At 34.4% G+C, this 14306-nt stretch overlaps 1 protein-coding gene across 1 annotated transcript in view; it reads left to right on the top strand.

The window, feature by feature from the left end:
* The window catches only part of CSMD3 (CUB and Sushi multiple domains 3), a 1064314-nt gene that overhangs the window by 534438 nt on the left and 515570 nt on the right, over positions 1-14306 (top strand). The window contains exon 13 of the mRNA XM_004265377.3: positions 2114-2226. Within this exon, the coding sequence (XP_004265425.1) occupies positions 2114-2226 (113 nt within the window). The remainder of the gene's footprint in view (positions 1-2113; positions 2227-14306) is intronic.

Genomic DNA, 14306 nt, shown 5'->3' with positions numbered 1-14306 from the left:
TTGGTGGGAATGTAAATTGATACAGCCACTATGGAGAACAGTATGGAGGTTCCTTAAAACACTAAAAATATAACTACCATACGACCCAGCAATCCCACTACTGGACATATACCCTGAGAAAACCATAATTCAAAAAGAGTCATATACCACAATATTCATTGCATCTCTATTTACAATAGCCAGGACATGGAAACAACCTAAGTGTCCATCGACAGATGAATGGATAAAGAAGATGTGGCACATATATACAATGGAATATTATTCAGCCATTAAAGAGAAACGAAAATGATTTGTAGTGAGGTGGGTGGACCTAGATCCTGTCATACAGAGTGAAGTTAGAAAGAGAAAAACAAATACAGTATGCTAACACATATATATAGAATCTTAAAAAAAAAAAGTTTCTGAAGAACCTAGGGGCAGGACAGGAATAAAAATGCAGACGTAGAGAATGGACTTGAGGACACGGGGAGGGGGAAAGGTAATCTGGGACAAAGTGAGAGAGTGACATGGACATAGATACACTACCAAATGTAAAATAGATAGCTAGTGGGAAGCAGCCACATAGCACAGGAGGGAGATCAGCTCAGTGCTTTGTGACCACTTAGAGGGGTGGGATAGGGAGGGTGGGAGGGAGACACAAGAGGGAGGAGATATGGGGCTATATGTATATGTATAGCTGATTCACTTTGTTATAAAGCAGAAACTAACACACCATTGTAAAGCAATTATACTCCAATAAAGATGTTAAAAAAAATAAGAGGGCAAATACATTTTTGGAAATTGTGGAAATAAAAAAAAAACAAGGAAACGTAGGAAGTATCAAAGAATAAAAAGATAAGCAGATAGACATCTAGAAATGAAAAGGAATAGGAAATAGGTGTAGAACTTTCTAGAGCAGAAAGAGGCTCCAGGTCCTAACCCTGCCGTCCCTTCTCCTAAATGTGTGAAGCTACTTCAGGCAAAATGTCCCTGTACCAACAGGCACATGAAGAGATGCTCAACATCACTAATTATTAGAGAAATGCAAATCAAAAGTACCTTGAGGTACCACATCATCAAAAAATCAACAAACAATAAATGTGGGAGACAGTGTGGAGAAAAGGGAACCCTCTTGCCCCGTTGGTGGGAATGTAAATTAGTACAATCATTATGGAGAACAATATGGAGGTTCCTTAAAAAACTAAAACTAGAACTACCATATGATCCAGCAATCCCACTCCTGGGCATATATCTGGAGAAAACCATAATTCAAAAAGATACACACACCCCAGTGTTCGTTGCAGTAATATTTACAGTAGCCAGGACATGGAAGCAACCTAAATGTCCATTCACACAGGAGCGGATAAGGAGATGTGGTACACATATGCAATAGATTACTACTCAGCTATAAAAAAAAAAGAATGAGATAATGTCATTTGCAGCAACATGGATGGACCTAGAGATTGTCATACTGAATGAAGTAAGTCAGACAGAGAAAGACAAATATCCTATGATATCGTTTACAAGTGGAATCTAAAAAAATTGGTACAAATGAACTTATTTACAAAACAGAAATAGAGTCAGAGATGTAGAAAACAGTTTATGGTTACGGGGGGTGAAGACGGAGGAGGGATAAATTGGGAGATTGGGATTGACATATACACACTACTATATATAAAAATATAACTAACAAGGACCTGCTGTATAGCACATGGAACTCTACTCAGTACTCTGTAATGACCTATATGGGAAAGGAATCTAAAAAAGAGTGGATATGTGTATATGTATAACTGCTTCACTGCTGTACAGCAGAAACTAACACAACATTGTAAATCAACTAGACTCCAATAAAATTTAAAAAAATAAATAAATTAAAAAAATAAAATTTAGCATCTTGCCTCGGGGATATGAAAGATCTAACCTAGTTAAACACATAAAATAGTACTTGTTTATAATAAACCTTGATCACTAAATTATGTTGTTTGTTCTGTTATAACAACACAGTCTTATAAGTTTATCTGACAGCTGTTTGCTTCTAGCCAAGAAAGTATTGAGAAACACATCTGTCTCATAATTTGCATACAGAGGGTATTTTAATAATCCATTTCTCCCTTCTTTGTCCATCCGTTTTTAGGCTGACTGGAAGCTTTGTGCCAGACTTGATAGTAAGCATGAGTAGCCAAATGTGGCTGCACCTTCAAACAGATGAAAGTGTCGGATCTATTGGCTTCAAGGTTAACTACAAAGGTAATGATAAATTGCTACTTTGGGAAATATGTTATCTTAATAAAACCAGAGAATACTTTTAAATTCAAGTTTAATTGTATCTATAAAATAAAAGTTTCCCAGCATATAAGAATGTATTTCAACAAAATACTTGCCTCTTTAAATTAACTATAAATGTTGATTTCACTTTTCTTTAAATAAAATTGTTTTTTTTTTTCCCTTTAAAATGTGTATATTTTGCATACCTAATCTCTCCCTCAGTCCACTATACAGTGCCTGTGCTTTAGGCACTCTGGACTCCTAGCCTTTCCCAGAATAGACAGTGTGATTTTATAAACTTTATACAAATTGCCTGGCAAAAAATCTACTAATTATTAAATACTTAAATACAAAGTAAAGACTTAATTTCTTAAAGAATCCAGGGTACCAATTATTACTATTTTTATTTTGTAATTCGTCAGTGTATCTCTCAGATCAAATACATGGTATCAGTGTTCAGATTATCAACTCCTATGTAAATTACAAATCACAAAAGTGTTAAATTGCTACTGCCTATCCCAATATTGATAGTTTTGCAGATTAATGATGAATTACATGTGTGTAACACAATCTTTTGTTTTAGTTCCATTTATAAGAGATGCAAACATTGTGAAATCATATCTTTGACACACAATTAACTTTTTTAAATTAATTAATTATTTTATTATTTTTGGCTGTGTTCGGTCTTCGTTTCTGTGTGAGGACTTTCTCTAGTTGCGGCAAGCGGGGTCCACTCTTCATCGCGGTGCACGGGCCTCTCACTATCGCGGCCTCTCTTGTTGCGGAGCACAGGCTCCAGACGCGCAGGCTCAGTAGTTGTGGCTCACGGGTCTAGTTGCCCTGTGGCATGTGGGATCTTCCCAGACCAGGGCTCGAACCCGTGTCCCCTGCATTGGCAGCAGATTCTCAACCACTGCGCCACCAGGGAAGCCCACAATTAGCTTTTTTTAATGTCAAATAGAGACAGTGGATATACAGGTATACACACAACGTACATATTAGAAAAGCAATTTTTAAATTCTGACTGAAAATATGTATATGTTATTAAGTTAAGTTAAATTCTGTGCTTTAAAAGATAAAAATGTGAAAGAGACCATCAGAAAGTTATGCTGCTTGAATTTATTTTTTCTATTGTAAAAGTCATTATTCTCTATCTTATCAATTAAACAATGGATTATTAAGTAGACAGAATTCTATTACTTGCATAATAATAATTTTTAAACAGACTTTATTTTTTCAGACATCGGCTTGCCATGCCTTTGTGTCCTGGCACGGGGAAATGAATGCATGATGTTGTCAGGGAGACAGGACACATGCATTCTGTGTTTTTAACTTGAGACTAAATTTGATACTATATTAATTTGAATAGTTCAGGAAATCTTTATAAATGTCAGTTTAAAAAGATAAAAAGGTTAGCCTGATTATGATTTAAATATATTCTTCCTCCATTTAAAATCCACATCTATCTCCAGTAAATAAAACAAAGTTACAAAGTTTAAAGAACGGTCAGCTTCTGTTGCAAATATCTATGTCTTGATTGTTTTCTTTTTCCTTACTTTTCCCCTGTAAATTATAATCCTCTTGGTTTTATTATTTTCTTCACCCTAAGAAATTTAAACTGTTAGAAAGTCTGGAGTGATTTAAACCTTAGAAACTGTATTAATCATTAACGACAATGCTTCAGCAAAGAACGCAGTTATTAAAGCTCACGAACAGTTTAGAGCCGCAGGGGAGACCTGTCGATATTTACAACTCTTGAACTGCTCTCCATTCCACTGCAGTTCAAGAGCTGGAAGTACCTTGTAAAGTAGCACAATTAAACATTATTTTGTTTTGTTTTCTGCTCAGATTTCAACAAATAATTTTAAAATATATGTACTGCCTAAGGATCTGCTATGTGCCAGCTACTGAATGAGTTGTTGAGTATAGAAAGAACAGCCAGGGACTTCCCCCGGTGGTACAGTGGTTAAGACTCCATGCTCCACTGCAGGGGCTGGGGTTGGATCCCTGGTCGGAGAACTAAGATAGGATCCTGATCACCACGTGGTGTGGCCAAAAGGAAAAGAAACAACAGCCGGATATTTTCTCTCTTAGGAAGATCATAATATAGTGACAGAGAAAAATATATCCAACTATCCATATACAGATATCCACCAAAGTGAGATTTGAAACAAACCAACCCAGGAGATTCTTAATGAATAATTCCCTTATTCTTTCCCTCCCTTCAATCTGGTCTCTTTCAGTCTAACATCCACACTGCTAATGATGATCTCCCAGCAGCAGGGAGGTGATCATATTACACTACAGCGTAAAATGTTTCCAAAATTTTTATTGCCTAAAGATGAAGTGCAGAAGCTCCACAGATCTTATCTTCCACCTTTTTTCTCCCTACAATCCAGTTTTATAAAACGATCCATAATTCTCTGAACCCAGCAAGTTGTTTCACACTTCTCCTTACACTCAATAAATTCTATCTGGATCCATATTCTATTTCTAACTCAGCATCACATCACTCATGCTGTGAGACAATGTTCAAATATTTCTTCTTCTGTGAAGCCTTCCTTAACTCCCCCCATTACAAAAGAACACTTACTCTGTTTTATAAACGCTGTATCGTATATACTACATAACCAGATGAAATGCATCATATTCATCTTTATATTTCCATTAGCAACCCCCGGCTATATCATCATAGGTAATTAATGATTGTTCAGTAAAGCTGAGCAAATGAGTTGACCTATATAATATGATGTAATACAGGGTAAAGTATGTCCTCAAAAGTTTAGTTTTCCTACTGTGAAAATCGTGTTTTTGCATCCTCCATAATATAAAACCTGAGCTCAAAGTTGAAGTAGGGTTCATTTTGAGAAGTTTCAAATTTTGATGTGCAGATAACTTTAGCAGCTTCGCCTACTAAAAATAATTTTCATAATTGCCATGCTCTCTGTTAAGTAGTCTGTTGGTTCTAAATGGAACACCTGCTAAAAAAACTTCCCAGATTTGATCTAAAGATATATTTTTCTTATCATCCATAGATTTTGCATGAGATAGCATTAAAAGTGGATCTCCTGTAAATTAAAATTTTGTTTTATTGTACATTTTGTCTTTGAGAGTAAAAGAGAACTTAGCTATAAAACCACTTTGTCATTTTTACTCAAAGGTAAATATTTAGGAAATTTAATTTTTTTCTATGGCTATAAGTCTCTTCATATGCTTTCCTGGATTAATTTTGATTATTTATATTTTGTTAGAAATTTTTCTAGGATATAGATAATAGTTTTCAAATATTGACATTTCATACATAGTTTATTTTTTAAAAAACTTTTCTTAAAAAATTAGTAAAGATATCTTATCCAAATTATTTATGGCATAAATTAATTCAAAAGAGTAAATACTTTTTCTCACTCTGTTTGCCAGCATCTGCTTTCTTGCTTGCCCAGCAATCCTTCCACTTTCTTCTAAGAGCTGAACTACTTTAGGCTTGATGAAGTTTATCTCTTCCACTTCTGTATGGCTCTATAGGTTTGGGCTGAACTAATCAAAATTCCTTTTGATATGGTTAACAGTTTAGGATCTGGGGCAATTGATACAGATTGCAGGTGAAAGAAAATCTCTTTTCTGAGGTGGTATATTAAGGGTTATTTAACTTGGTGCCTACTGGTGGTCAACTTTTGTTGCCGGCAGAACCAGCAGATAGAAAAAATGAAAAACAGTATTGTAGAAAAAATTGAAACTCCTAAGTGCCTGAAGGGAATACTAGACCTTGGTTTTCCAATTGTATAAGGCTATAAATTTTTCCTTGTTTAAGCCATGGTGAGTTCAGTTTATGTCACTTATAGCTAATTAAGCCCTGATTAACACACTTGCCATCTCTTTGTTATTTAATTCTTTCAACATAGAAAAAAAGGGAAGATCTATATTACAGTTCAATGCTTGCAGAATCAGATATATTTCTTTCTTTATTTTAATTTTTTTTTTTTAGGGTGGAAAAACACCATGGATGGGTCCCAGGGACAATGTGTACTCATAGAAAGGAACAGTTATATTTGAGAAAGTAATATTCAATACATTCTTTACTTTTTTTCAGGAAAGGAAACATAGAAATTTAGAGTTCTGTAATCACCTTCTACTAACAGTGTACATCCATAATGGGCAACATTCTTTATTAATCTTAGGACCTGTGCCTTACTGCCATTATTTATGAATTAAATTTTGGTCCCAGTTGTTTTTTTTTTTTTTCTGAATTCTCAAATCATATCATGAGATTATTGAGATGTTTTGAAAACAGCATCAATTCATTGGTTCCTACATGGCTAATTATGACACTGAGACATAATCTTGTTTAGTGATCACTGAAATCATGTTGCAGGATAATGGAAAAAAATATGTAAAATGTTTTTGATTATTTTCTCTTTCTTAAGATTTCTGTTATGAATACTTCAGAAATTGACCCACATATATACAGTCAGTTGATTTTCAGAAAAGGTGCTAAAGAATTCAATGGGGAAAGGATATTCTTTTTTTTTATGAGTAATACTGAAACAATTGTATACCCACATGCCAAAAAAAGCAAAAAAAAAAACCCAAAAAACAAAAAAACCCTCAACCCTCCCTTAACTCACACAGTACACAGAAGTTAACTTGAAATGGATTATAGACCTAAATATAAGAGCTAAAGCTACAAAACTTTTGGGGAAAAAAAAAAAAAAAACTGGCAGAAAAGCATAGTTAGCTTGCCTTAGGGAAAGTTTTCTTAGCTAGCAGACCAAAAACATTATATGCTATGGACTAAATGTTTGTGTCCCCCCACAAAATTCATATGTTGAAGCCCTAACCCTTAATGTGATGGTTTGGAGGTGGAGCATTAGGGAGATAATGAGACTTAAATGAGGTCATGAGGGGGAACCTACATGATGGATTAGTGACCTATAAGAAGAGACACCAGAGAGCCTACTCTCTCTCCTCAAGTACTCACAATGAGAAAAGGCCATGTGAGTAAACAGAGAGAAGGTGCTTGTCTGTGAGCCAGGAAGAGGGTCCTCACCAGAACCTGACCATGCTAGCACCCTGATCTTGAGCATCCCAATAGAGAACTTGTATACAGAGTATATAATGAATTTTAATAACTCAATAATAGGGTAAAGAAAATAATCCAATTTAAAATTGGTAAAAGAACTGGCCATCCACTTGACCAAAAAAGAGATACAGATGGCTCAAAAGCATTTGGAAAAAATGTTCAACATCATCATCATAAAGGCAATGCAAATTAAAACCACAAGGAGATACCACTATGTACCCACTGTATGGTGAAGATTAAAAGTATTGACCTGCCGAGGAAGTGGAATAACTAGACTTCAAACACTGTTGGTGGGAACATAAAATGTTATAATCACTTTTGAAAACAGTTTGACAATTTCTTAAACAGATACCTACCATACGACCCAGCCATTTTGCTCCTCGACATTTTCCCAAGGGAAATGAAAGCAAATGTCTATACAAAGACTTGTATAAGTATACATAGCATATATATTTTTAAAAATCTCCCCAAACTGGAAGAAATTTAAATATTTATCCATAGGTGAGTATATAAACAGAATGGGGTACTACTCATCAATAAAAAGGAAAAATCTATTAACATATGCAAAACATAGATAAAGATCAAAATTATCATGCTCAGTGAAAAGAGCCAGACCAAAAAAAAAACAAAAACAAAAACACAGTATATCCTGCATAATTCTATTTATACAAAATTCTAGAAAATGCTAACTAAAACTCGTAGTAACAGAAAGCAGATTATTTTTGGGGCATTGGAGGAATTGATTACCAAGGGGCCAGAGAAACATTCTGTGGTAGATAGATAAATGTTCATTACCTTGGCTATGGTAATGATTCACAGGTGTATACATATGTTAAAATTAATCAAACTGCACCTTTTATATATGGTCAGTTTATTGTTTGTCAGTTATACCCCAATGAAGCTGTAAACAAATTTCTGTGCTAACATTACCAAGTAATGTTTCAAAATGAATACTAATATAAGCTGTTTTATTTTTAATGGTATTATTATTTTGAGAGAAATAAGAAAAAGATTATGAGGAAAATGTTTTGATAGTTTTTGACAAGAGGGCAAGAACAATGTTTCATTTAAAATAACTTTAAGTAGAAGAGAGAATAGCATGTTCTCGGAATTTATTTTTGAAGTGCTTAAGTGGTTGTACTTCGCAGATTTCAAGTTTTTCTTTTTTCTTTTTAGTAGGTTGAGGTATTACAAACAAGAGTGTCAGTGATATAATAGAGATTATAACAAGGTAAATTTATACCCAAGGAGCAAAAGAAGTGCTGAAAATTGCATTCATTTTTCTGTTTTTTCATTAAAACATTTTTAGTCTTAAGAAAGGTGGTACAAAGTAAAAATTTGTTATAATCAATTACTTATTTCTTAATCCTGCTGGTACCTGCCTAAGAAAACCTGACTTGTTCTTGTGAGGGACTGAGTTTTATTTAAACTGAACACATTCTTTTTTTTCTCCAATTATATGAGATTTTAAAATTTTGTTCCACTTATATGATTTTTTCCATCTCTTTATTAGGATATTTCTTCAAAATCACCATTCATAGAATCCCAAGATTAAGCCTTGTTATATTTCTGATTAGAGTCAGTTAAAAAAAGAATTAATCATATAAGGATATTTATATAGTGTAGATATACAATGGTATCTGGCAAAAGAGCTAATGGTGTGTGTAGGTTTTTGTCCTTTTAGTTAGTACAGTGAAACAAAGATTCTGCACAATCCATCATTATACCCCCATAGTACTTACCACAATTCAAATGGATGGTCCAATAAATATATCAAACTGTAATCTGCAAAAAAGCTCACTGAGATTAATGCTAAACCAAAATGGCTTTTAGTATTAAAGAATTACTATGTTATTAGCAATTGATTCTTTTTTTTTTTTTTTTTTTTTTTTTTTTGCATTACGCGGGCCTCTCACTGTTGTGGCCTCTCCCATTGCGGAGCACAGGCTCCGGAAGCGCAGGCTCAGCGGCCATGGCTCACGGGCCTAGCCGCTCCGCGGCATGTGGGATCTTCCCAGACCGGGGCACGAACCTGTGTCCCCTGCATCGGCAGGCGGACTCTCAACCACTGCGCCACCAGGGAAGCCCTAGCAATTGATTCTTAAATATTTAATTTTAAAACTATACTTTAAAGCAGAAAACTAATAATGAATGAATGATAAATAAAGATCTTTGGAGACTTTGTTAGAAATTTATGAATCCCCCAAATCTTCCCACGTGTTGTATTTCTTAGTTTTCCAATGCTATAAAATCAAATTAGTGAAATAAAATTATGTAAGGCACAGTTATATCATTTTTTTAATTTATAAATATTTCCTATTTCCCCATATCCTGTTCTTTAACTCAAGTGAATTCAATTTAATGAGATCAAAGTCATCTAAAGAACATATTTAGATGATGATTTAACAGACTCTTAAAATGCACTCTGTAAATAATGAAAATAATTTTTAATTATACTGAAAAATAAACTTTTTAGTTTTTTAGGAACTAAATTATTTGTAATATACAAACATAATATTAGCGTGTTACAGAGATATATTTCAGTGTTTGTGTGATTAGATTGGAATCTAAGTTCATTTGTATGAATAACTATTTTCCTCTAAGGTATGCCATGTACATCACTGATTCAATACTTGCTGAAAGGAAAGTTTATCTTTAAAACGAGCTTGGACAAAATAGTCTCTGCATTTACTTTGAGTTCTAACATTCTTTTATTAGATTTGGTAAATTAAATATTGATATGTTTATTATACGGTCCAAGAATATTACACTCAATATCCATTCCTTATAGTAAACTGATACGCTATCAGCGGGACATGCTTTGTGTGAGTTCTCAAGATAAACTCCTCTCTCAGAATCTCCTCCAGATGTGACACCTCTCTATCTGGTGGTGGTCTCCTAACACAGAACCAGTGAGCCCCCTTGGATTTTCTCATTATTGTCTTTTGAGATATTTCTTCTCTTCATATCATTTTCATTTTCTTTAAGAAATCTTGTAATCTGTTAAAAGTGTTTCTCTTTCTTGGAAAAACTACTAAGTAACACATAGTATTATATGTGGGATTTTCATGATAACATTTCAATCTGCCCTCAGAATAAAGACAACTGTTAAGTATAACCCATGGAAACTTTACTAGAATAAGTATTATTATTTTCATTGTTGCTTTTTATTAGCTTAAAGGATTTATTCTATTTTTACATTCAATACATTAAGTTTCTTCAGAAAACTACTGCTCCTAAAATATTCAATTTGACTTTATCACAGTCTGCTGTGAGGACTAAGCTTTTTGTTTCTATACCCCCAGAATGAGAATGAGTGGCAGTAGAATATTAAAAGTCATGTCTATTTAAAAATATTCATTGAGTTTCAACTATGTGCCTAGGCATCATGAAGAGGATAGGGTACATAGCAAAAAATAAGAGACTTAGTCACCGCTTTCAGTCTAATGGGACAAAGACTGACAGTTAACAAATAATTGTAAATGTAAAGAGTGCTAAAAATGAAAGAGAGAATGTGCTTTTGGGAGACTATAACAAGACACCTAATGCAGGCCTCGAGGAGACCTTTCCTGAGGAAGTGAACATGGACTGAGACCTGAAGCTGTGTAGGAGTTACTGAGGCTGGAAGCTGGACAGCATGACCAGTGTGTATAGATGACAAGTTACATTTGAGGAGTTGTTAGAATTCCTGGATGTGTAGCAGAAATGGAAAGAGAAAAAGCTATGGTGTAGTCCTGGATAAGACTGGAGAGATGGGAAGGAAGGAGCAGGTTATGCTTTGCTGCAAAAGACACATATGAATCTGTGAGACTGAAAGATATTCATTTTCTCCATGGAAGCAAAAGATCATTCCACCCACTCCCAGGTAGACAGCTTTTCCAATTTTCCCCTTAGGACAGGGACTAGTATTTACTTAAATAATGGAATCATAGAACATTGGAGCTGGGAGAGACTTTTGAGGTAATTGAATCAATTATACTCATTTCCTCCAAGATGAGGAAATTGAGTCCCATAAAGATCGATTTTTCTCACAGTCATTATAGGCAGTGCCTGAGCCCAAAGTGGAACTATGAGCTATTGCTTCTGAGAGGGTCACTTTCCCCTGCACTACATTGCTTCACACTTCATATTTCTCCATAGATCCAAGGTATATATAGTTGGCTGATTGACAAATACACTTTTGTAGGTTGTACAGGGCCTTCATTAAATAATCTATAATCATCACAATTTCTAATCAAATTAATGTGTCTTTTCCCTCAATGCCAGTAATAATTTAATTTTATACATATTATATTCATGGGTATTCATTGTATCCACCTTAACTGGGGAAGATATTTCAAATGAAAGTGAAGTATCAATGCAAGTAAAAGAATCATTGGAGACTAAAATGTTTTTCCTTATCTGTTATAAGCAGAAGGTAAGATGTGAGATATGTGAGGTATTTATATTTTAGAACTTGATGTTTAATGGCAGAGGAGAACAAAGTTATTTGTTTGATTAAATAAAATCCCAATGTTATTTTTGCTTATCTCAACTGAGAAAGAAATCTTGATTAAACCTATCAGAACTAAAACTATTCAGAATTTTGGAATAGTGCCAATCTGACTATGTGCAAAGAGGTACCTGTTTATATAAATTGTTTTCTGAATGTGGTACTATATCATTTCTTGGACACAGTGGTAATCTTAACCATTCTCAAACTCATTAGCTTATACAACAATTATTTATTTTCACAAGTCTGTGCATAGGCTGAGGGTGTGCTGATCTAGGCTGAGTTTGAATTCATGCCTCATTCATTCTTCTGACACCAGTGCCCTAGACCAGATATGGTGTTTTCTTGACAATGACAGAAGTGCATAGGATAAAAATTCAACCAAACAGACATGTTTAAAGATCTCCTTGCTTCTTGTCTGCTAAAATTCATTGGCCAAATCAAGTCAATTGGCAAGCCCAGATTTAAAGAGGTAGGAAAGTGAATTCCGCCCAAAAAAGTGGGAGAAGAGAGTAAATGTTTTTAAACAATCTAGTTTGCAACAAGTGCTAACTCTCTCTCTCTATTTATATATAAAGTACATATACATATATAGGCAAAAGGTATATATATACACACACATATATATATATATATATATATATATATATATATATATATATAACCTGTGCTTTTGTCTGTACCTGGCCACCACCAACCAGATGACCAATGAGTGGTACAGAGGTGACCGAGCCTGGTGCCAGCATTGTCCCCAGGTAGCTCCCCAGGAGGAAGCTCAGCACCACAACAAAGCCCAACAGGAAGACAATCCTCGGGAAGGTCAGGAATATACATAAACACACACACACACACACACACACACACACACACACATACATACATACATGGTTGACTCTTGGACAACACGGGTCTTGAACAGTGCAGGTCCACTTATACAAGGGATTTTTTCATTAATAAATACTAAGGTATTACACAATCTGTGGTTGGTTGAATCCATAGATATGAAAACGCAGATACAAAGGAACCACATATATGGAGGAACTATCTACACAAAGTACCAACTATAACTTATACTTGGATTTTTTTTTACTGCATGGAGGGTAGGTGCCCCTAACTCCCACATTATTAAGGATCAGTTATATATCTTCCACCCTCAATAAGAAGACAGTTTAGTTTGGAATAAAGTCACATATGCTGATCGTTGCAGTGGTCTAAACAAGATGATAACAGAACTGGACAAGGGATGTTACTTCTGAAATGAAAAGTTAAGGATGAAGTGGGGATTGAAGTTAAGAGTTCTCTCTGAAAAGAGAAAAAGAAAACACACCTTAATGACAGTATATAAAAGAGATATAGCAAGAAAATATATAAAGAAATGGAGGTGCTCATAGTAGTCAAAAACCTGCAAAATATATTTTGGCAAGAAAATATATTTCAATGCTGTTGTGTATATTGTTCCTCATTGTAAATATCATGCATGTTTACCAAACTTAAATAACTCCCGTGGTATCTTCATTTCATGTCAACTTTTAACAGTAACATAAGAAGGATTGGAACATCTATAAAAATAATAATAAGACTTTCTATTGAAAGAAAAAATGGAAATATTTTGGCAAAATATACCAAATGAATGTTGGCCATCAGGGCATTTCCCATGTTTAATAATAAGGTGTGATGATATTCAGGTATTAAAAGCATGAGATTTTGAGTCAAACATAGTGTTGAATTTAGGTTTGTTGACTTCTGAGTCAGACAAAGTGTTTAGTTCAGGTTTGTTGCCTGCTCATTGGAGACCTTGGGGAAGTGTTTTAATCTTTTGAAGTCTCAGCTTCCTCATCTGTAAAATGATAAGAATGAGTTTTTACCTTAATGGAATGTTGTAAGAATTAATGAGAAAATGTACTTAAAGTCTTATATTTATAATATTATTATTACACAGAAAATATATCTATTATATAGCTACATAAAATACCACATTTTATAAAGTTTTTATTTTTTCACATCATGTGGATTACTCAAAAAATTTTCTATCATATTCTGGGAAGTGCAACATTTATTTAGTTTGTCTTCAAATAAGTCAAACATGGAAGAATATTTTAGTGTGATTAAAATAGAACCCAGGGCTTCCCTGGTGGCGCAGTGGTTGAGAGTCCGCCTGCCGATGCAGGGGACACGGGTTCGTGCCCCAGTCTGGGAAGATCCCACATGCCGTGGAGCGGCTGGGCCCGTGAGCCATGGCCGCTGAGCCTGTGCGTCCGGAGCCTGTGCTCCGCAACGGGAGAGGCCACAACAGTGAGAGGCCCGCGTACCGCAAAAATAAATAAATAAAAATAAATAAATAAATAAATAAAATAGAACCCAACTAGTAATAACAGAATTTGAAGTTAAAAATACATTATTGTTTATGCTAGCACCTTCTAAAATGAAATACTTTGGTATAAATCTAACAAAATATATATAATACCTATATGGTGAAAATTATAAAACTCTGAT

Source organism: Orcinus orca, chromosome 17, assembly GCF_937001465.1.
Source record: "Orcinus orca chromosome 17, mOrcOrc1.1, whole genome shotgun sequence".
Taxonomy (NCBI): domain Eukaryota; kingdom Metazoa; phylum Chordata; class Mammalia; order Artiodactyla; family Delphinidae; genus Orcinus; species Orcinus orca.
The sequence above is the reverse complement of the archived record's forward strand: the minus strand, read 5'-3'. Positions and strand labels throughout refer to the sequence as shown.